Source organism: Opisthorchis viverrini (assembly GCF_000715545.1).
Source record: "Opisthorchis viverrini unplaced genomic scaffold opera_v5_52, whole genome shotgun sequence".
Classification (NCBI taxonomy): Eukaryota; Metazoa; Platyhelminthes; class Trematoda; order Opisthorchiida; family Opisthorchiidae; genus Opisthorchis; species Opisthorchis viverrini.
Genome location: NW_008751708.1, coordinates 1,032,927 through 1,053,852, shown reverse-complemented (window position 1 = coordinate 1,053,852; position 20,926 = coordinate 1,032,927). Strand labels below are relative to the sequence as shown.

At 43.1% G+C, this 20,926-nt stretch overlaps 1 protein-coding gene across 1 annotated transcript in view; it reads left to right on the top strand.

The window, feature by feature from the left end:
- T265_03583 (hypothetical protein) overlaps window positions 1–4,087 on the top strand; it is a gene marked incomplete at both ends in the record, with an annotated part of 9,298 nt that extends 5,211 nt beyond the window's left edge. The window contains 2 exons of the mRNA XM_009168102.1: window positions 819–878; window positions 3,831–4,087. Coding sequence (XP_009166366.1) covers window positions 819–878; window positions 3,831–4,004 — 234 coding nt within the window. The remainder of the gene's footprint in view (window positions 1–818; window positions 879–3,830) is intronic.
- Window positions 4,088–20,926: the final 16,839 nt, after the last annotated feature.

Genomic DNA, 20,926 nt, shown 5'->3' with positions numbered 1-20,926 from the left:
TCAACCATCCTGCTTCCTGTGGCACGGTAGCTAAGCACCGAAAGGGTGTTGCAGTTGATATATTATATATATATATATATATTAGTATACATATTATATTATATATATATATATTATATAATAATATTACCCTACTACTTCTGCTTTGTGGGCCAAACTTTTAGGTCGAAGGTCCAAAACGTGGTACCGTAGACAAAACACCATTCACCTTTCTTTCTCTTACCAAAGTTAGTGGTGGTAATTGTGTTGCCTTTGTTGAACTTTACGCACAGTACGTTCAGGTATATTTGGCATTAACAAGGAACAGGGTTTATCTTACCAAAGTTAGTGGTGGTAATTGTGTTGCCTTTGTTGAACTTTACGCACAGTACGTTCAGGTATATTTGGCATGTGTTAACAAGGAAATAACTCGGCGTTGATTGTTTTTCTTCCCGATGCTTGTATCGCCTAGACATATACTAACGATTCCACTTTTCCGACAAAAACCTTATGAATAAGTATAGTTCATCTGCGACCATCGGTTTCTCAAAAATATCGTTCGTATAGACTGGCGCAACGGCCGCAAATCGTGCCAGGCTGGTGATAGCCTCTCAATGAGCTTTAATTAATCCTGCTGCTGCCCATAAAAGAATGTTATTTTTTATTTGGTCACACCAGACCCTGAATTTTTCAAGTCTTTCAAAGCTTGCACGAGGCCTGTGCTGTTTGTGTAGGTCAATCGATGCCCATTGATGTGCCGCTCTTGGGGCATCTTTCACAATATGAGCACTATTGTTACGACATTTATTTCGCTCCAAACGTGTGGATTTTCGCTGTAGATTCTATGCAATGGCCCAGGGACCTGCATCCCCATTTGCTTCGTGGCCTTCTTCCTCCGAGTAAGTCTCCGCATATTCCGCAGCATATTTGATGAAATGAATTCTCGGTAATGTTTCCTCAGGATTTCTCGGAGTCTACTGGGTGTTAGAAATGACGCCTCATTAGCCTGACCTGTTTACCATTTGGACAAGTGCACTATTTTGTGACAGTCAAATGTCTGGGGGTAGCAGTGACGGCTACGCGCAGCAGTTGGTGGCGAAGCCTTAAAGTGCAAGTGTTACACCATCTCGCAAAAAAAATCCGTCACTGTATTGAAGTGCACCGAGTCAGGATTCAAGTCAAACAGCTGATTAATACGTAGTCGCCCGAGAAGAACACGACCCTTATTCGTGACGACTTTTTGATGTGGACCCTGTCATGGTTGCATCAAAAAACCGTCGAGAAAGCATGTTGAGCTTGCATGTTCAGGTTCCCGGTACAAAGCTAGCTTTCAAAACCGTTTGAGGAACAAGAGTGAAATAGGATCATTCACTAAACTAAGTATAGGTTTGATGTTTTTTCTCCTTGTACTGTTTTTGATTACTTCAAGTGTCTTCGTAAACCTTAACGTTTTGTATCAATTGAAGAGTTTGCTCCTTGTTTGTAAACCAGTCGAGAACATTGTCGGTTCACTGCGTTCATAGAAATGGAAGTTCCACAGAACTCGGACGTTTTTTGACCAAAAAATTCTACTTGCGGCTTAAAGAAGTGGTTTTTTAATGTTCAACTTTAATCGGACTCTCAACAGGTCGATTTCGGCTATATGCCCTAAGGCTGCGGTGCTTCGGTCGCTAGCACTTATTCCCATCTTAGGCTTAGATAATTCTTCCAAAACTGGCATCACTCAGGTCTTCCTCTGACATTTTTCGCGATAAAAGCTAATTTCGATCCCCCAGAATAAGAAATATGTTGTCCGTTTGGATTGTCAGCCAGTCAGTCAGTAGGGATTCTCAGAAAACAAATCGTCAACTTTTGAACTACTCACAAGTAACCAGAATTTCGCCGTCCTAACGGGCGCGAAGCTAAGCGCATCCGTTCCCAACCGTACCCCAGCCATACTCAGTTTTCTTAATATATTATATTGTTTACTGATATATTTTGACGAAAATGTGTCTTATCGATAGAAACTGATGGAGTCCTCTTTGGAATGATTGGTCTAGGTTTGAAAATGGGGCTGCGCGTGAATCGTGGCAGTGTCAACAACGAAGGAGTAGAATGGAAGTTTGGGGTGGTACTCACTCCAGAAAGACGTAGGCACCCTCATTTTCGTTCCTCGCTTTCTTCCGGCTGGTTGGTAGATGATGCGGATGGTTGTCTTCAAGTTCTGTTTCTCACGCTTCGCTAATACTTGTCAGGACGGGTTTTCATGCCTCCGTTTGTACTTTTTGGTACTTGGAGAGCATTCAGTGAATGATTCTTAGAGTTTCGCACGCTGATATTGACAGCGGAGTACCGAGTACTATGCACCAAAAGTGGGCCACCGTGATAAAAAATCTGACGAATCTTCTGCATATTCTGCAACAAAATTAACTTGTACTCAGAGCTTGATTAGTGACTTGCTTACTTGGAAACTGTCTAATACTATCCCTGTTTTTCAAACTATGGGTCACATTGTAGTGGTTGTTTCGACCAATTTCGGTAGAATCCTACCCTACTCTCCCTTTCGTCGGGTGTCAGTGAAGATAACAGCAGAGTATATATTGGGCAAGAGGTCATGTGCTTGGGTAACAGGTACTGTCACTTCACGCTACCGACAAACTGTAAGTAGCTCAGAAGAGAATAATTCGCATGATGGGTGAATCTTCCGTCTGAAAATCGGTCGGTCAAGCAGTCTGTGGATGCGTGTGTCCACGTGAGGTGGATTTCGTGGCTGAATGGCGGGTGGCGTTATATCCTAAGTACGAGCTAATCACACCTTTGATCAGTTGCTTGTGACCGAACGGCCTGGTTTTCAACAGCTGACCGGAAGGTCGCAAGTTGGAATCTCCTGGAGATTCGCGAGATGCGTGTTGCTGACGATTCACAAAAGGATGAAATAGCTATACTGTACTTCTGGTTTATTCGTCACGGACTGACTCTACTCAAAGGGTGGAGTATCAGGTGAGATGTAACAGCATCAGAAAAATAGGTCTGCTGACCGCCCTCTAGATGTGTGCTGCTCATAAAGTTCACTGTTCCAATAAATCCTCCCGATCCGGTGATGCAACACAGTACATGCAGGTATTGAGATCCAACATCTTCAACCACAGGGCAGCACTGTGTTGGGGCGCATCCAGACATGGAGTCAACAGAACTTACGCTGTACTTGTAGTTATAATTTTAAGGCGCATTTTCTTTCACCTGACTCATTTTGCCCCTTATACCGAGACATAGATCAGTACTACACTGTTGGGGCACTATAAGAACGAAAGAACGTGCTCAGCAAACGGAAAGTGAAATCTGCGTTTCTGTTTACTGTCTACGCTAGACATGTGTTGGCCTGACGGCGAGGTCCTGAAAACACTAATGCCCTTCATTTTGTTCTTGATAACGCTAGGGGATTATTCAGTTCAGCCAATGTCTTTCCTTACTTCTCATTGAAGTGATAACTCTAGTAGAGTATTTCGAGCCTTTCAGACAGGTAACGTCACGAGCTTTCTGTAAGAATCGTGGGCGAGTCAATCACACTGCCGATCGGCTCCTCGTGGCCAGACGGTTGTGTTCAAACCACCAGCCGGGAGGTCACGGATTTAAAGCTCTGAGATTCATGAGATGTGCACTGCTGATGATTCTCAATAAGGATGAAAGTGCTTTACAGTTCTCGGTTTTTCAGCAGAGAGTGGCTTCGCTGACAAGATGAAGTATTTATCCACTTTTCAATCCCATGTGTGCCAATGTTTGATTTACCGGGAGATGAAGAAAAACACCATCCCCTTGAACGTGATATGTTCACGTCCCTCACGGCGGCTTTTTTCTCTAATTTTCTTCCGCAGGTGATTTTCATGCGTCCTCTGCTGATTGTCTACATTGAGAGCATTTGCCGAACGCAAACCTTATCAGTTTCTGGCCAGCTGCTCTACTACGCCCGGTTCGCAGATGTTATTGTTCAATGGCAAGATCTCAATGCCCGTTATCCACGGACCAAATATCTGGGACTGCTTTCTTGACTGTGATGACGTTTCTATTATTCGAGTTCGTGATACCGAAGCGAGCTTATGATTCTGCTGCGCTATATTTCTTTCAAGAGGACATTTTTATTGTACAACCTTGCCTTCGTTTTCCGTACATGTTGACCGATCAGGGTTTGCACTTTTTTGGTACATGGTTTCTGCAGTTCAGAGTTTTGATTAGTCTTCAGTATTGACCTGCAGTTGCATACTGTTTGAGAGACCCCTCAAGGGAGCCGACCAGAAGTGATCCCTTTTAAGAAGGGACCTCTTTTCTGCGGAAACCTGAACCCCTAAAGAAACTGAAAAGTGACCCATTTCGGGGGTTTGTCTCGCCAAAGGAGACATCTATACACACAAGGTCACTTGTGGTCGCCCGGCTGCCTGTTGTATCTGTTGCTATGTTTACAGTCTAGTAACATGTACTTCATATACTTCACATGTCTGAAGCCCGCCCGATCCTTCTCGTTCGGTCGTTTATCGAGAGCAAACAATCATGCGGTTGTCAAAAGTGAATAGAGATACTCTATCTCCTCTATTTAACCCCGTGGTTGGGTTGATGGAGGGCTCTAAATTCACGGAAGTGGACCTTATTGCGGCCCGCATGCAAACTGGCATACACAGATGACATCGTCCTTCTCAGTTCTTCACCCTCTTAAGGACAAACAGTGTTGGATCTTCGCACCCTCAAAGTGCAATCTTACTACAAGAATGGGTTCAGAATGTCCAGATTGTAAATGGTAACTGAGTTGTTGCAAGGCTCCAGTTAGTTCACCTGCTGAGATATACTTGTCCTCTGTATCCTGAGAGTGCCACCATTAAGGTGGGATTTATATATAGTTCCAGAATGAGGAAGACCATCAAAGAACAGCCGTAGATCGTTCACTGTTAGAAGTTGGGATAATCAATGATGTGCTCGCGACCGGTTTCAATGCAGTGAGTAGTTGAAACCGGTCGTTCAACTTATACACTCATCTTCATACCAATTTGGTTTTCACGGGAGACTCACCTGGAGCCCAGGTGATGTTAATCAACTGAATTTCATGCACCAGGCCACTTCATGTTTTCGTTGGTACGATATTCAATATATCGTAATACATTGGATAGACGCAACACGTTTCTCCTAAGGTTGCTGAAAACCCTTTGACTGTCGAACAGTTTTCAGTATTACGTCTATGAAACTGGTCGTTGTTCCAGACCTTTTATCCGAATGAATCCAATCTGTTTATTTGAGAAACGAAGGAAATCCCGTTCTTGGATGGGTTCAGTGAAATTAAAGCGAGTCGTCTAAGTAACTCCAACTCTGAAGTATTCTCAGTTCCTTAAATTCAGATGCTTTGGTCGACTTTTTTAAGAGTAATCATAGCTAACTTTGGGGATCAGTAAACACATGCCGGGTTGCGTCGATGTAGAGCGAAGTGGGATAATTTCCCTTATCAAGGTTTGGCTTGATTCGTGGGGTGAAATTCGCTCAATGCTGTCGTTATGTTGAACCGACACCAGATGTTGTTCTCACCAGTGATATGCACTTAGGATTCCGGGACTTAGCCTCGACTGAATCAATAATTGGGTATCGAACGTATAACTACATTCAGCCAAAAAGGAGAGATTCACACCTAACAGCGTGTTGACTAATTCACAAATACTGCCCCCTTTACACGCCCCCAGTTTGGAAGTGATGTAAATGAGCGGTGGGAGAATCCGCGGTTGATCTATGCATTAATTATCGCCTAATTTCTCATTCCGGGTAATTCTTCAGCTCTCTTTTGGAGCTGCTAAAGACCTTGCCCTGTTTTACTTTGTTGCCGTTCGTTGCTGTATGGTTGTATGGCAACCTAAATTAAGCTTCAGTTTTTTGCTAAATTTAAATATGCAGACAGGCTGTTTTAACTGAAAGCATTTGTGTCATTAGGAACTCAGGCAGGCAAGCCGAGGAAGCGACTGGACGATGATGATAACCGTGGGATCAAACTGGTTTTAATTGTTTTTCTCATAAATTTTTTTATCAAACCAACTGACCACAGCTCAATTCGCTTGAGAATACCGGTGACAGCAATTTTCCCAGCATCCCACCCTCATCATTTTGAAGAATGGTTTGGGCAATTTGGGAAGAATGTGAGGCGGTCAGAGTAGAGAGTGACTTGCTGAGGGGAAGTTGCCCTAGGGCAGCTGCTCTCAAACTATCGGTGGTTAGATTTCAGCTTCTGTTAGGTCATTGGTTTACGAGTGGTTGGGATGCATTTTAGAGCAGGGAAGAGGGTTTTATTTAAAAAAAGGTAGGGAGGTATTTAAAATTAAATCACTGCAGGGTACGTAGATTTTGCACGGCTTCTGTCTGGATTTTTATATCATCTAGACAAGGGCAGTTTATTTGATTGACCCATACGCTTTTCTAAATATTTGCTCGACAAAGTAAGTCTGTGAGTATGGCGCGTTCTTTTAGTATCACAGATTCGTGATTGCTTCGTTTTGAGTAGAGAGGCTGTCTGCAAGTTCTATTCTTTTTCTAGATGGACCCCACAGTTCTGAATTTCTGTGTGGTTTTATTTTTGATGGCTGAGGGTCATGAAGTTCTCAGCGCTCATCAGTTCGCTGTTGCTAACCTCGATACAGCATGCAGATCACATTGTGCTGGTCATCCGAAGGACTAAGAATGTCTGGGCGTTCTCGGATGGAATTTCTCGTTTGACGTGCGCTCTGTATCCGCAGGCCATAAGGTCACATTGCTGAGGTCCTGGCTACTGATCGCGTGCGGGGATTCACAGTCAGCGTGCGAATCATGAAGGTCTGAGTCACGTTTTCTAACTTGTGCAACTTAAGGGGATGAGCTGGTTTATTTTTGGTTCACATGGATCACAAACATTCCAGCATATTGCTTCTTGATTTGCTGCACGGTTTTGAAAGCTTCCCTTGCAAGCTAAAGACCGATTTCTCACAAGCAGTAGGTGTTAGTTTGTTCACCTGAGTGGCAGGATGTCCGTTTGAATAACGTGTTTGGCAGTGAATCCGTCCTGTGAATAGGTTTTTCAGAAGTAACACCATTTTCCTTACCTTACTCAGAGCGCTGTAAACAGCGAGTTTGGCGATCCTCGATTCGACGGAAATGTAAAAGCTCGATTATGATGATTCATCTTATCTTCCAGTACGTGGCGGTCGTCGTTTTCTTGCTTTGCCTCGTCTCCAAACATCCAGCGTAACAGACATTTCTGGGTCACATGTGATGTGCACATTTTGGCTAGGACTGGTCGCTGTAAATGAAACGGCAACGAAACTTTAGCGGATAGCCGTATACAGCGATCAAAACTCACTCACCGTCTAAGTTTTTGTTAACGGGAAGCTCAACAGAAACAAAATAACCAGCAAACATTTCGCAAACTACCTATCGCCAAGTTTGTTCGTTTCGGTTTTCAAGTGTGGAATAAGATTTTTCATAGTTTGGGAACCAGACCTACGTGATAAACCTCAAGAAGGGTGAATCGCACTTGATCAGCCATAGTTTTATCGGATTCGGGAATAGTATCAGATGAAGAGTAGATATCTAACGATTTAGACATATCGGTTTCTGCTGACGAATCTTTCATTTTAGTTCTCGCCAGTCGCATACAACTTCGTCTAATGAGTCGAATTCGTTGCAAGGTTCTGATGACAAGCGATCTCTCGATCTTTGAAAAACACCATTTTTTGCACTATTGAGCAATAAATTTAAATAGGAACGTCGGATCTCAATGACGGACCTTCGCCTTTGAGCCATAGCCGATTAGAGTTGTGTCTCGTGGGCAGTTTTAAGCAGCAACGAGGGTTGACCCGGTAGCCCAAAGGATCCAACCACCTGACGGCCCGAGTTAGAATCTCCACATGGGCACCTTCAACCTGCTCCGTAGTTAGATGTTGTACACAGTGTGTTATTACAGATTTAAGCAATACACTTTACTTTAACTCAGTTATCCAAGACAATTCTCCCTACTGTACGTGGAGTGCATAAGAAGGTCGGCCTGTATGTAGTGTGGCTTCCTTGCTGCCCACAAATTATTTCCCAAGCTGTACTGTCCCAATCACCTTTCTCCACGTGGTACAATATTTTAGCCTGCAAGTTGGAATCCGGAAATGAGGAATACGCATAGACGCGCGCATTCACGTACACAAAACAACTGGACGCGTCTCCTAACGGCGTTGCTGCCACGCTGGCTACCAGGTAGGATTAGGAAACAGCATACCAGCAGTTGAAAAATCAATACCAAATGTGAGTCGCTGTTCAATTCGACTGTGACCGTCTCTAAGACAAGACAATATAATGTTTATACACGTAAGTGCGTTGAGTACGTTTTCACTTCCGTTGTAAAGGTACGGATGTTGTGAGTGGACTGGACGGGGGTGGGCACAATCCGAGTTGAAGTGTTTTTCATGACATTTCCGGAACACACTGCTACGAGGCTAGGCAGGACGAAAGTAGGCAGAGAAAACGGCTATGGGATAACCGTTTGAGTGTTTGTTGTTTCTATGGCAAAATTTCACGAAAAATCCTATCACATAAGACCATCTGTCGACTTTTTCGGTTAATCTGATGGGGACAATGGGTCGGCATGCCTGAATGCATTCTCTGAAGCACTGGCTGAAAACAGTGTAAAAGATGGGACAGTATGTCCAAGGACTGTTCTAAAGTGCTAACCTGAATACAAGGCGTTTGCGGTAAACATCAAAGCCCATGCTCGTATAATACGAAAATTCTCTCCTCAAACAGGAAAGAAGAGCTTGTGATGCGATGCTTTTTAGGCTCCCTTTAGGAAATAACATTTGGTATGCTGTCTTGATGGCCGTTTTTAAGAAAATTTTGGCGGCCTAAATGAATGTGCGGCACAAGGATGAGAAGATCATAAATGAAAGACTCAGCTGAATTTCGCCTGAATCTTCCATTAGCCTCAAACTAATTTGAAACTCAGCGCTTATCGCAACGTGTGAACGATTTGGCACGATATGATGCCCGGTATGAATAGTAGTATCGCATCCTCGTTTGGACTAAATTAGATGCACAGCGGATTTGAGGACGACCGTAGTTGAAATGATAATCCAGGATGTGGACTGCTCGGCTATCCGGACCGACATAGTGCATCGCACTCGATAAAACACAAGCTGTCAGTGTTTTGTGACCGCACTGCGATAATTCTATCAGACACCCACAAGTTCCAAAGATCCATATATAAAACACCAATTCGTTCCATCATTGCAGACGGATAGGTTCGAGTCCGACCTCGGTACCTCAAATGCTCCTGCCAAGGATCGGCCATCCTGGCAGTATCTCAGCCCTCGTGCTTTCTTCAGGTGTCATGATATCTAGGCACCGAAGGGGTGTTACAGCCGTTCGATCATCAGGTGACCCGGTCGATAGGCGGATCGGCCACAAAAAGGGGTCTCGGAGATCTCTAAGTACCCTGTTGGACAAAAATGCTTGAAAATCCAACGTCGGGTTAGACTTGTCATAAACTGTTTGATTTGTCCAGCTGAGCAGTACTCGCCTATTACAGGTAGCTCAGGGGAAATGTACACATTAAAGGTAGGGAAGCCCGCATCTATCAGATTATTATTCATCGGACACCATCTGTCGCAAGAAACACTCTTTTCCCATTGGAGCGCTGTGAACTCAAGGAATCATTAGAAGCATACGTGACACCCTAACATTTCCTCTATATTCTGTTTTTTCTCAAACCAAACTATACCAATGGTGGGCGGAAAAAGTCATCAAGGCTGTGCATAGTTTCGATCGCTTAAATGACGAGTGGACAAACACAGGTGGTTGTGGACGTGGAACATAAGCGGTTTAGACAGCTGCTAAACGTCTGGAGGACTAAAACGGAGACCGAATCATTGTCTCAAACGAGACCCGAAACAAATGCGCAGCATTTCACTGAGCGCACTTCTGAACCTTACGTAATTAGCCACCGTAAGTTCAGTCAACTCCGTGTGGACAGATACGCTGCGTTTGGATATAGCGATAGAGACACCTTTAGATATTGTACAGCAGCCGTTCCACGCGGTTGAAAGTACACATATAGCGTAGTATGCAACTCACCATGCCGAACCCTTAAACAGAAAAATGACCCTCAGTTTATCCAGGTAGTTGGTTTAACCTTGTACTCTTATCATGACCATTTTTGTCCACACCCTATGATTTTTATTTTCTTTTCATAGACGCCCAGACCTCTTCTGGTTAAACTGCTTACGTGAGCAATAATATCACCATGATTTTCTGGGTAAACCAGGTGTCCTTCATGGTCTCTAGTGCTTTTTACAACCACTTTGCGGTATCCGCCAGTCTTGCCAGCCCTACCCAGCGATTCCTTTTGACACAGTTCCGTTCGTTATTCTCACCAAAGAGGAGCGCCAAAATTGAGTTTTCCTCCCATTTTCAACCGTAAATAAAGTTTAAGGTGCAGTTATCTGACCTTCGGGGCGGGTAATTTTCTGTCCCTTAATCTACACACAATGGAAGGATCCTAATCCTTACGCCCAAACAGACATACCTGTGCACAACAGAATGGTACCATCAATAGCCGAGATAATAAGCCAACTGCCCTCAATTTCTTGCATCCATCGTCGTACAGAATCGCCCTGAGAAAGTAACACACTTTGGTCATCTTACCTGAGGGACTCTCCTTACAAGCAACAGCCAAACATGAACAACTTTTCGGTTCATCCAATTTAGACGAAGGAAAGCTCACTTGAGATGAGCTATTCAACTTTAAGTTTCTGACTGATTGGTCAAACACGTCCTCCTACGTCTATGAGACCTTGGTCACAATATTAAATCACAGCTCTCTGCTTTTATAAGGCGCTTCGTCACGCAAGCTCACCGATTTCCGAACAGATGAAACGATATCTGTTCAACAACCAGTTGACGGATGTGAACCACCAGTAGTTCGACACAATCCCAAAATTTTGAATAAGTTTACTGTCCAATTATCACTTTACTGGATGTTGTATGTACCAGTTCGGTTAGGTGACGACGCTTAGACCTTAAACGTTTACCGTGTAATTTAACAACAGGGTACGCCCGCCCATAATTCCAGAAGGAAAATTCCAAATGGCCAAAAAAGCTTCCATCTGAATGGAAGATCGTAGGATGGTAGGAGAACTGTGGAAATTCCCAGCGGGATTCATTATGGATACAGGGTTCTTTGGTTCCTTATAACACCAAGCCCAGGGATCTGCTGGGAATCTGTCAGCATAAGTCAGGAGGAACATACCGGAATTAGAACTCGTTCCTTGTCGCATTAGATCCAACTGTTGAGTAAAGAATGGTTGATCAACGCAGGACCCAGCACCAGCGGCACCGGAAGCAATTGAACTGACATCGACTTTGTCACAGACATGAATTTCCGTTCTTCTTGATAAGACGACAACTGCTCCATGTCCTCTCAAGCAAACACAAAAGGGAAACACACGTAAAAGTAGTGTGGTAAGGAAAAGGGAGTAAAATACAATTCTGATTGTCTGTGATAAATCAAATAAAAGTAATACTTGCAAATTGCCTCGTTTGGGGAGAATGATCTGCTGGTTATTTGAACGGAATAGTACATCTTTGTAGTTCTTCATAAGTTAGTGGAAAGAAAAACGGAGCTCACCCGAAAATCCACGATTTAGGTGACATATCCACGAACATTCCCACCAAGTTTGGTACATGGATGATAAAGCAAATTTCAAATTGTTAGTTAAGGCTACTTCTGGACGATCGGAAAACAGATTTGAAAGTTTAGCATGTCGTTGACATGCAAATGACAAGCGTACTACCTTTTTGCACTCCATATCAGCTAAGAGAAATCGAAATACGGTTGAGTTACCTCGAATTTTGCAAATGCTATCCATCCAGTTGGGCTTTGACTTTCGCATGGGACCGTATAAACTTAACGGGAATTGTAAGTAGCAAGATTATAGATCTTTCCCGGTTAGCTAGTTCATAGGGACTCCACGGACCCTTTGGTATGCCCTTGCTATACTATACTATGGTTTACCACACTGCACTATGCGAGAAGCCATCACGGAAGTGATGCACATCTGATCTCTCTTAGAAGGATGGCTTTTGTTTGGGATTATTCTACCCCTACTGGGAATGCTGCTGGGGATTGCCAAGAAGAATGGTCTTTTGTTGAATAGGCCTCTGTTGAGCGGGTCATCGAACATGTACTGCGCAAATATATTGTCCAGCCGATTTATATACTAGAAGCTTTTCCCTCTGGGCGTACCTGACCACAAAATATCATAGTCATCAGTATGAGTGTGCAAATTTTTGAATGGTAGGCGTTTAGCAATTCTGAACTGCTTCATTTCCTGTTGATCTTGTATTTTGCCATAATTTGTAGTATGGCTTGCAAAACGCATACTTCCAGCCCATCTCGGTCTGTCTACTATCGTAGTATGATATGACCGGCGTACAGGCATAAGGTTCTTTGTTCTCGTTCAGAATTATGAACGAAGTGAGCCCTGTGTAGATTGGTGTTGAGAGATTTGAGATTTTGAGATTCATGAAACAATTTTACGGAAGAAGAGGTAGCTAGGTATACGCAATTCCGCCAACAGTCCCCTCCTTTGCAGACTTTCTAACCACTATAGTTGATGACAAGTAGATATTCTCGAATGCAAGACTACTTTCCATACAAACCAGCTGAACCTCGGTTTCATACGCCATAACGTCTTTCCAACCTTACTACCTAATTTCCCAAGCTGTCGTAGCACACGCAATTCCGCAATGAATTATTCCACAGGTTCGTCAACCACTGGATATTTTTTTCAGCCAGTAGGCGTGATACTTGGCTCATTAATTGACGGTGGCTGTACTCTTCGGCATGGCAGCGTGGGAGAGGCAGCTGTGGTCACTGAATACGGTTAGTTACTAGTCACTTCGAATTATATGACAGCTGGTTTCGTGCAGAGAATTTTGAGATAGTTTCATTCCAGATCAATTAATAGGAAACGATCCCATGTAGGGACGCGGCTTCGACCAAGGGTACACTTTCAGTGATGTGGGACCGCGAGGTCTCATCGTATATATACGACTATTGTTTCATCACGAGATTGGTATTCGTCCATAAAACTGCATCGCATCGATACATTTTAAAAAAATACAAAGCACATCGTAGAATGTAGGATGCAGCTGACGCAATTTGGACGTAATGCACCGCCTTCTGGCTATCGCATGTCTTTATTTCTGATATTGCCTTTGAGTGGGTTTGACAACTCAGCATTTTTTGTCAAGCTAGCCAAACTGTGAAGCGTTCAAGGTCACGACAGGAGATTCCCCTTTGGAGCCGTGGTATTCGTTGATAAACAGAGGGAGAAGTTTGCAAAAAGGATTAGTCTGAAGAACACAATTCGCATAGGCCAACGAAGACTGTTTAGTCTAATTTTTCCTCCAGCTCAATTCACGTCATTTATCAATGTATGAAGGTCACTTGTCATCAACAAGTTCTCTGGTGAACTGCAGGTACGATACAGTGCACCAAACTGAAAAAGAGTTCCACTTTCGCAGCCTATTTACTCCGATACAGTAAGAGAGTTGAACCAATCCGAAAACAAAGAGTATCCATTTTGCAAGAAACAGTTATCAGATTGGAGAAAGTATGTTTAGTTAAATGGGCCATGTTCTCATGATGAACACATTCCAGTCGGATAGGGGTGCGACGGTATACACCACGGACACATGGGAATTTCAATCGTTTAAATATGCTTAACTGTGGGTACTGTTTTGGAACTAGGTGCCCCCGCTGTATCCAAGTATACATAAACACCTGTTTGTTTTCCATCAACCAGTTCCAAACAACTGAACAAGTGCTTCAGGTTTTCTCTGCACTTAGCGGACCATATTGTTTTACAGTGCGATGAACCTCACATTCGGACCAATAGCTTGACGACACCGTTCAGATCAATTCCATTTCAAAGGAGTTCCTGGTTTCCACTGCATTTAAAACATGAGTGCGAAGAAGACTACTCATAAGGTTGCTGAAAACTTTTTGACGGCCCACAACCGCGGCTTCACTCTTCTTGGAGCTCCTCTGGTGGGAAGAGACCCCGCGTTTACGTTCTACTTGAACCTATGTTTTGCGAAGTTCGCGAAGTACAGGCCATTTTTGTTCAACATATCATGAACTTAGAAGTCTTGATATGTCCAGACTCTACGGTGAATTCAATGGTTAACGTGATTACTGGTAGACAGTGAAGTCATCTGGTATGTATCACTACCACGTGGTATCTGATAGTATCCGGGACACAGGTTTGGTTTCTGTTCCAATGTTATTAGTTGTCATAGCTGTCAGTGAGCTGCTGACAGCTGTCTGACTGGTTCCGGCTGAGAAACTGGTGTGTACAGTAATGATGAAATTGACAAGCATGATCCAAACAAAGCACAATACCACATAACGGGTACAGGTCAAGCACGGACATGATTGATGTGGACAACTTCTCACATTGAATGAATATGGAGACACAAACATACAGCTGTGTGGCGTATCGGATTAAGTAGCTGCCACAGTAACAAAATAAATAATGTTCGTTCAGATGTGACATTCCAGTGGTGACTAGCTGCCTTGCAATTCGAAGGAAGAGGGAGGGCTGAGATGCTCAGGTCTAGACGGGAGCAGTCGAGATGCCGGGGTCGGGTTCGAACCGCTGTCTTTCCGGTCAAAAGTTTTGTTTCCTAACCACTGCAAAATGTTTTTTTTTTCACCCGGGTCGTACTGCAGATCAGGGACCGTGCGTATCGTAGATTTCCTAGTTCTTTTTTGGATAGGCTAAGGAGTATACTTTGCAGGACTGTTCCTGGTGGTCGATAGGGTGAAACTGTTGATTACCATTCCAGTTAATCACATTCGACTCTCCAATAATACATTCAGGTTGGCTGCAGCCCTCGTCTTCGTAGACTATGCCGGTTGTTTCGAAACAAACACACACAGCATATTGAGTTGGAGAGAGAGAGAAGAAAAGAGGGATTCAGTTGAGTCGCTTGTGAAAATCAAATTGATTTGCAACTGAGTGCATTTCTCGAAATAATTCCACTCCGGGTTCAAGTAGAACATAAGGTTGCAGGAAACTCGGGGACTGTGCCTACCTGATGAGCCCCAAGAAGGGCGAAGCCGGTGGGGAGCTGTCGAAAGGTTTTCAGCAAACTTGTGAGTAGTTCTCCCTATGAAAATATACTGGGATATCTCGAATATCGTAGCAACTGACACATAAGGCGGCCTGTGTGCAGCACGTTCAGTTGAAGAACATCATAAACGAGAGATTCACTTAGGTCTCCCGCAAATAACAAACCCATTTGCAAACAAGTGTATTTGTCGCAAAATGTTCTTTTACTTCCCTGTATGGTGTCAGGAGAACACTCTGTTCACTGTGGAGGAAGAATGAACATCGAAGACGTAGTTCCAAACATTACATTTACTCTATAAAGCATTCTGTTTTTAGAACCTTATGACCACAAATTGAACAGGAGGCACTGACAGCAAAGTTGAACCCACTGTACGGATCACAGCAAATGATGTAGAATAAAGTACAGACGAAATCTCCATTGAGAACTTCCAAATCTGCTAACACTACGAACAAACAATAGGTGGTCCAGAAGGAAGAATAATTCAAGTGGTGGCTTTACCTTTCATCTGAAAAGTCGTTACTGGAGAAGCCAGTCGACACGCGACCATGTCGTGTGGATTCGTGGTTGAAGGATGAGTGGGCTTGTACCCTGTAAATGTGTGAGTGAGTCACATTACCGTTCAGCCGGCTTAGTCTCCAAGTGCTAGCCGAGAGGTCTTGGGTTTGAAATTCCCCGGACTTTCCAGTGACACGCACTGTTGTTATTTCTCAAGAAGGATGAAAAAGTTATATGATGCTTCTCGGTTTTTCAGTATAGATTAGCATCACATACAGTTCGAAATCTCCATTAAAACAGTAAATCACTTAATACACTCGCCTATTAAATTATTCGGAAGAATAAATTTGTTATTATTGGGGCCCAATTTAAGGCCCCAAGTCAGCGCGAAAATCCTCTGCGCACACGATTCAGAGCGAGACATATATTCTGTCGCACCAAATTAGTTTATCAAACGAACCGACTGAACGGTGGACAAAATATCAGCCCAAGGATACAAAGCGCCACGGCGACGACGTTTCAAAATATGTGTTATGTTTAGAATCATTTATCTTTTGTGTGCTTTCTGGAATCTGCCCGCCAACAAGCATGTCGAATCCTCCAAGTTCAGTGAGGTGCAAACGAGTTGATTGGATCAATTTTCTCGTTTTACGGCAAACATGGCTGCCCATTTTCGGTTCATTGGCGATGCCATCCACCGTGCTTGTTGAGCTAATCACGTTTAGTTGAAAGCTAACTTGAAAGAGTAAGCATCCTGTCAGCTGATTCAGACGGTACTAGGTTTGCTCGCAAGCGCATCGCAATGGAAGAATGTTGGAAATTTTAATTCACATCTGTCTAGAACAGTGTTGACTGTGAAATTCATTTCAGTGCATTGGTCAAATCTTCCTGGGGACCAGGTGGAACCAGATGAGGAAAGACATCAGAGGCGCGTCGACTGTATTGTTCTGAACACCAGTTGGAATTTGTCAGTGATAAGTAGGCAAACCAAATGGCTTAAAGAGATGGTTACCATGGAGGAATATTCTTTTGCCATCCTACTGGATATTGATATTACACTTGGAAAGTGTGTACAAAAACGTCAGCGTGTTTTCAATCTGAAAACTGGGGTCCAAGAAGTTCTATTAAGAGTCACTCCAAAAAAGTTGTTACATTGACTAGAACGTCTCCTTGTTTTGGGTGTTTCTCGGTGCTAGTAATGTACGCTATCTCTGACGCTCTGTATATTTAGTACGCAAATCCTTGTTGTACGCGAACGTAGTCATTGAAGTTTCTTTAGATGAGATTTACTATTCTGCTTTGATTGGGCTGTGCTCTGAAAACTTGGTAAATAATTCTGAATGTGAATAAAGCCATCCGTTTAACATTCGAGTTTTTCGGTCCAACATGCTATCCAGAATTAACGCAAGACCAATGGACTAGGACAACAGCACATATGAAACCATCTGCACATAAGGCGAACCATGGGAGAAGTCAATTTCATGACCTGTAGTTTAGATAATAAGAGTAAAAAATGTGACAAATAGTGGTTTACCATGTTTCACCTAATCTTCTCTTCTGCCTTTGTACCTTCGTTTTACAGTGAAACCTTAAAGTATATTTCAGTTCGGTACTCGCCGGAGTCTTGTGAGGTGCTCTGTGCTGATGAATCCAAAAAGGATGAAACAGCCGTACAGTGCTTCTTGGCTTTTCCGCATAGAGTGGCATCACTTACAGGACGAAATTTTCATTACCTATTTCCATCTTCCGACTTTCTAAAATATCGGTTGAGACATAAGGAACCAACTATTGAGATGATTAGGTAAAGCATTTCCAACTGAAGGGAATATATTGGTAGCTCATGTTGTACTGATCGCCATTGTTTTCTTCTCTGAGTTGTTGCAAACGTTTCGTCATCAGTCGAGGTGATATCATCAGTGAGTGGAAGTGTGTTGAGGTTGAAAGAGAACTTTCAATCATCAGCGGTATAGGCTGATTTTGTGTGATTGCTGACTGCCTGATTTAAACCAGTCTTAAAATGTATTGCCGACAAGCTTCTCTTTTTTTAAGGGTTCAGAAATTGCTGGAGAGAAGGTTCTTCTCTCTGAGTGAGGAATAATTTTGCCGTTCAAGTTACCTACAGGTTGTGAATTTCTCTGGGGATTTTTGTTCGCTGTAGAATACTATACTAATTACCTCTTCTATTATGACGTCCTGGTATGGGAAACACAATGTTTGAGCATGACAGTTGTGTCATTCTAATGCTTCAATGAAGCAAAACCATTCAACTAACTTCTGGCTGGTTTGGATCTACACGGCGTTAGTGCTAAAAGCAGTATCGTTCCGTCCGCCTTCAGCCGGTTTGCTGCTCCTTAATGTGAAATTACAAAACAGTGTCCACATTGAACAGATAGGCTTACTGAATGTCCTGTTTGTAGCGGGACAGTTGACGCAGAATGAAACTATGTTACCGCTTTCAACCAGAGTTACTTTTCTGATTTTCTCCAAGATTTAACTTTTGTTCAGAAGGAAAAAATCAGGCGTGTTCCCGTAGAACGCCGCCGATCCGATTTTGGGTGACTGAAGTTTCAACTCCGGTTCTGCCTGGAAATATACCATACCATATACCACTGGAATGAATTACGAAGTGGATAAGGTCGAGGCACTCGAACAGCCGTTTAAACAAGACAAAATTCCCCACAAATTCGTTTAAACCCAGTAATATTCTCCAGTGCTAATCGCCTTAGTAGTCAAAATCGATTCATTCTCAGGGTGGCTAACCGTATACCTCGCGAGACTGTAAGTAAATTTGGCATATTCGCCATTTTTAAGGAAAATGAGTTGAGTGCAGTGAACAGTCACCTAAACACAAGTGTTGTTCCATTTCCCACCATTTAACCGGATACACTAAAGGAGTTCTTGTTTGCTCTAGGTAAATAAGCACCGAGTTTTGAAATTCGACGAAGCACAAAGACGGGTTTGAAGTTTCATAGTGGAAACGAAAGTGGCCGGTCGAGTCAAAGCACAAGGGTCCATTGCTAAGAAGCCACGATCATGCTGCAAGGTAACTGAGCTCACCAAATCGTGCTGTATAGCTGTGCTTAGACCGGTACACCGTAGCTGATCTCACAAATCGATGCGAAGTGTCTAACCCGAAATAACCAGTGAATCTTCAGATTTGATCCAAATGTTATGTTTTATTCCGCTGCTGGCCACGCTTTACTTGTGTAAAAATATCCCACCGGTACTGTCCAACAACTTAGCGTGGCTAATTAAAAGAAAGTTTGGACTATCTTTGTAATGTACTACTCATAAGGTTGCTGAAACTCCGTCGAGAGCCCACTACCGGTTTCGTCCTTTTTGGGGCTCATCAGGTGGGCCCAGTCCCCGGGTTTCCGTCAACTTTATGTTCTACTTGAAACCAAACTGCACAAAATTGGCGAATATACACTCATTTGCAAACTAATTTGTTTTTTTTTTCGAGAGACTCACCTGGAACCCAGGTGAATATCTCGTTTATGATGTTCTCAGGCTAATTTTGGACTAATTTTTAAACTTGAAAATATTTCCTGGCTCCACATCGCTCGCCGTATTTGATCCACCATTGCCGAGGGCTTATACTTAAAAGGTATCTAATTTCGGACGTTGGTCTTCGGGTTAAATTTATCGTTTCAGTGTTCCTCCAGCTGTAATTTTGAGACTACCGCGTGTCTGTATGAAGGTTCTCTTTTGAGATGAATCCGATTTGTGCAGCGGTGCGGGATTTATCTTAACATTGCGGGTTTCTGGACAATTATGGGTGAACGTTGCAGTACCTCTTTGGTGACAGAAATCCACTCCATATCGATCAACTCATTACCAAGGCATAAATAAACTAGCTAAACCGCTTTGCGCACGAACGATGACCAAGTGTGGTGCCAATAACAGGAAACACTAATCAAATGGAGCCTCTGCTGGATACAAGCTTGCCACTGTTAGGTGTGTGGAAGCGACTGTGAATCAGCACTCCTGTTCAATGGCGCAGGGTTTCCGGTTGGCTCCCGTCCTCCATTCGTTCCTGTGACCCCCTTCTAATCATTTTGGCGATCAGCGGCTGAAATCGAGTCATCTGCCCTCGGAAAATGTTGCGGCTGCGTGTTTACACAACAGCCGGAAATTAATTCTCTCGCACCTGGCTAGAAATGGGAACAGCTATCTAACCCAATGCACACGAACATCCTACCTCAAATGACTGTTTTCCAGGCGACTCTCATTCGGGTCAAATTTCGAGCTTATGGTGAACATTTTGTTCTTTTCCCTAGCTTTGTGTATCAAAGGAACATACACCGTTGTCAAGATACTGATAATTACGACCAGTATTGGAATAATTCATGTAAACCGGAACGTCGTGTTAATTAGTTTGAGAAAAAGGAACAGTATGGGTAAGAAACAGAATCTCCCCAAGGAATGGAGCGAGGAAACCATTCACGCAAATCTCATGCAAAGAAAGGAATGTCTTGTTTTGTTAAAATCTTTTGGGATCTAGTCCTCATTTATACTGAGATTACCTTTTTGTAGGGAGATTCTGCGGGTGGGATAAAGGTGCATGGAAATAGAAGTGTTAAACCGGTCCTGTTCTTGGAACAAAAAATTGTGCATTCTTCGTCACATGATGTTTTTTTCAATACTTACCCATCCAGTTTACTGGGAATTCGGAAGCGCTTAATGTTGATGACGCTTGGTCGCCTCATCTTCAATCTCAACCTGTATTTCAGCGGAATTTTCGAGCAAAGATATATCACCCTGATCAGGCAGTCATTCTCACGATTGCAGAGCTAGGCATTTTTCTCGGTATGCCAGCTGACAATACTGTTTCATTCTCTTTAGAACAAATCACTAAAATGATTTGGAACGTCTCCTTTGGGCAGGCTTCCATCCAGCAGGCACCATTTCGATATTTTTATCTTTAAATGGTGCTCCTTGTCTGACACTCCATTTTACTTGTTACAAGAAGAAGGAAAAACGAAAGTATTGAAGAATCGAGGAAGTTTATTGGAGATGATTATCAATGCCCATTCCTGGAAACCTGTAGGGGAATCTTGACTAAAGTCTTCAAGAAGGACATGATATCATGACTTTAGATGTTTATTGACTGATGAACTGCCGGATAATCTGGGGGATACACCCTTTTTTCCTTACAAAGATGAGAAAGAAGTGCTGTCACGAAAATGACTTTTATAACTCATAAATTCTCTCCTTCAATTTTACTAACAGAGACATACCAAAGTCCATATAAATTCATTATTTTCGAAATGACTAGTTTTTTGTTTAAAGGAAA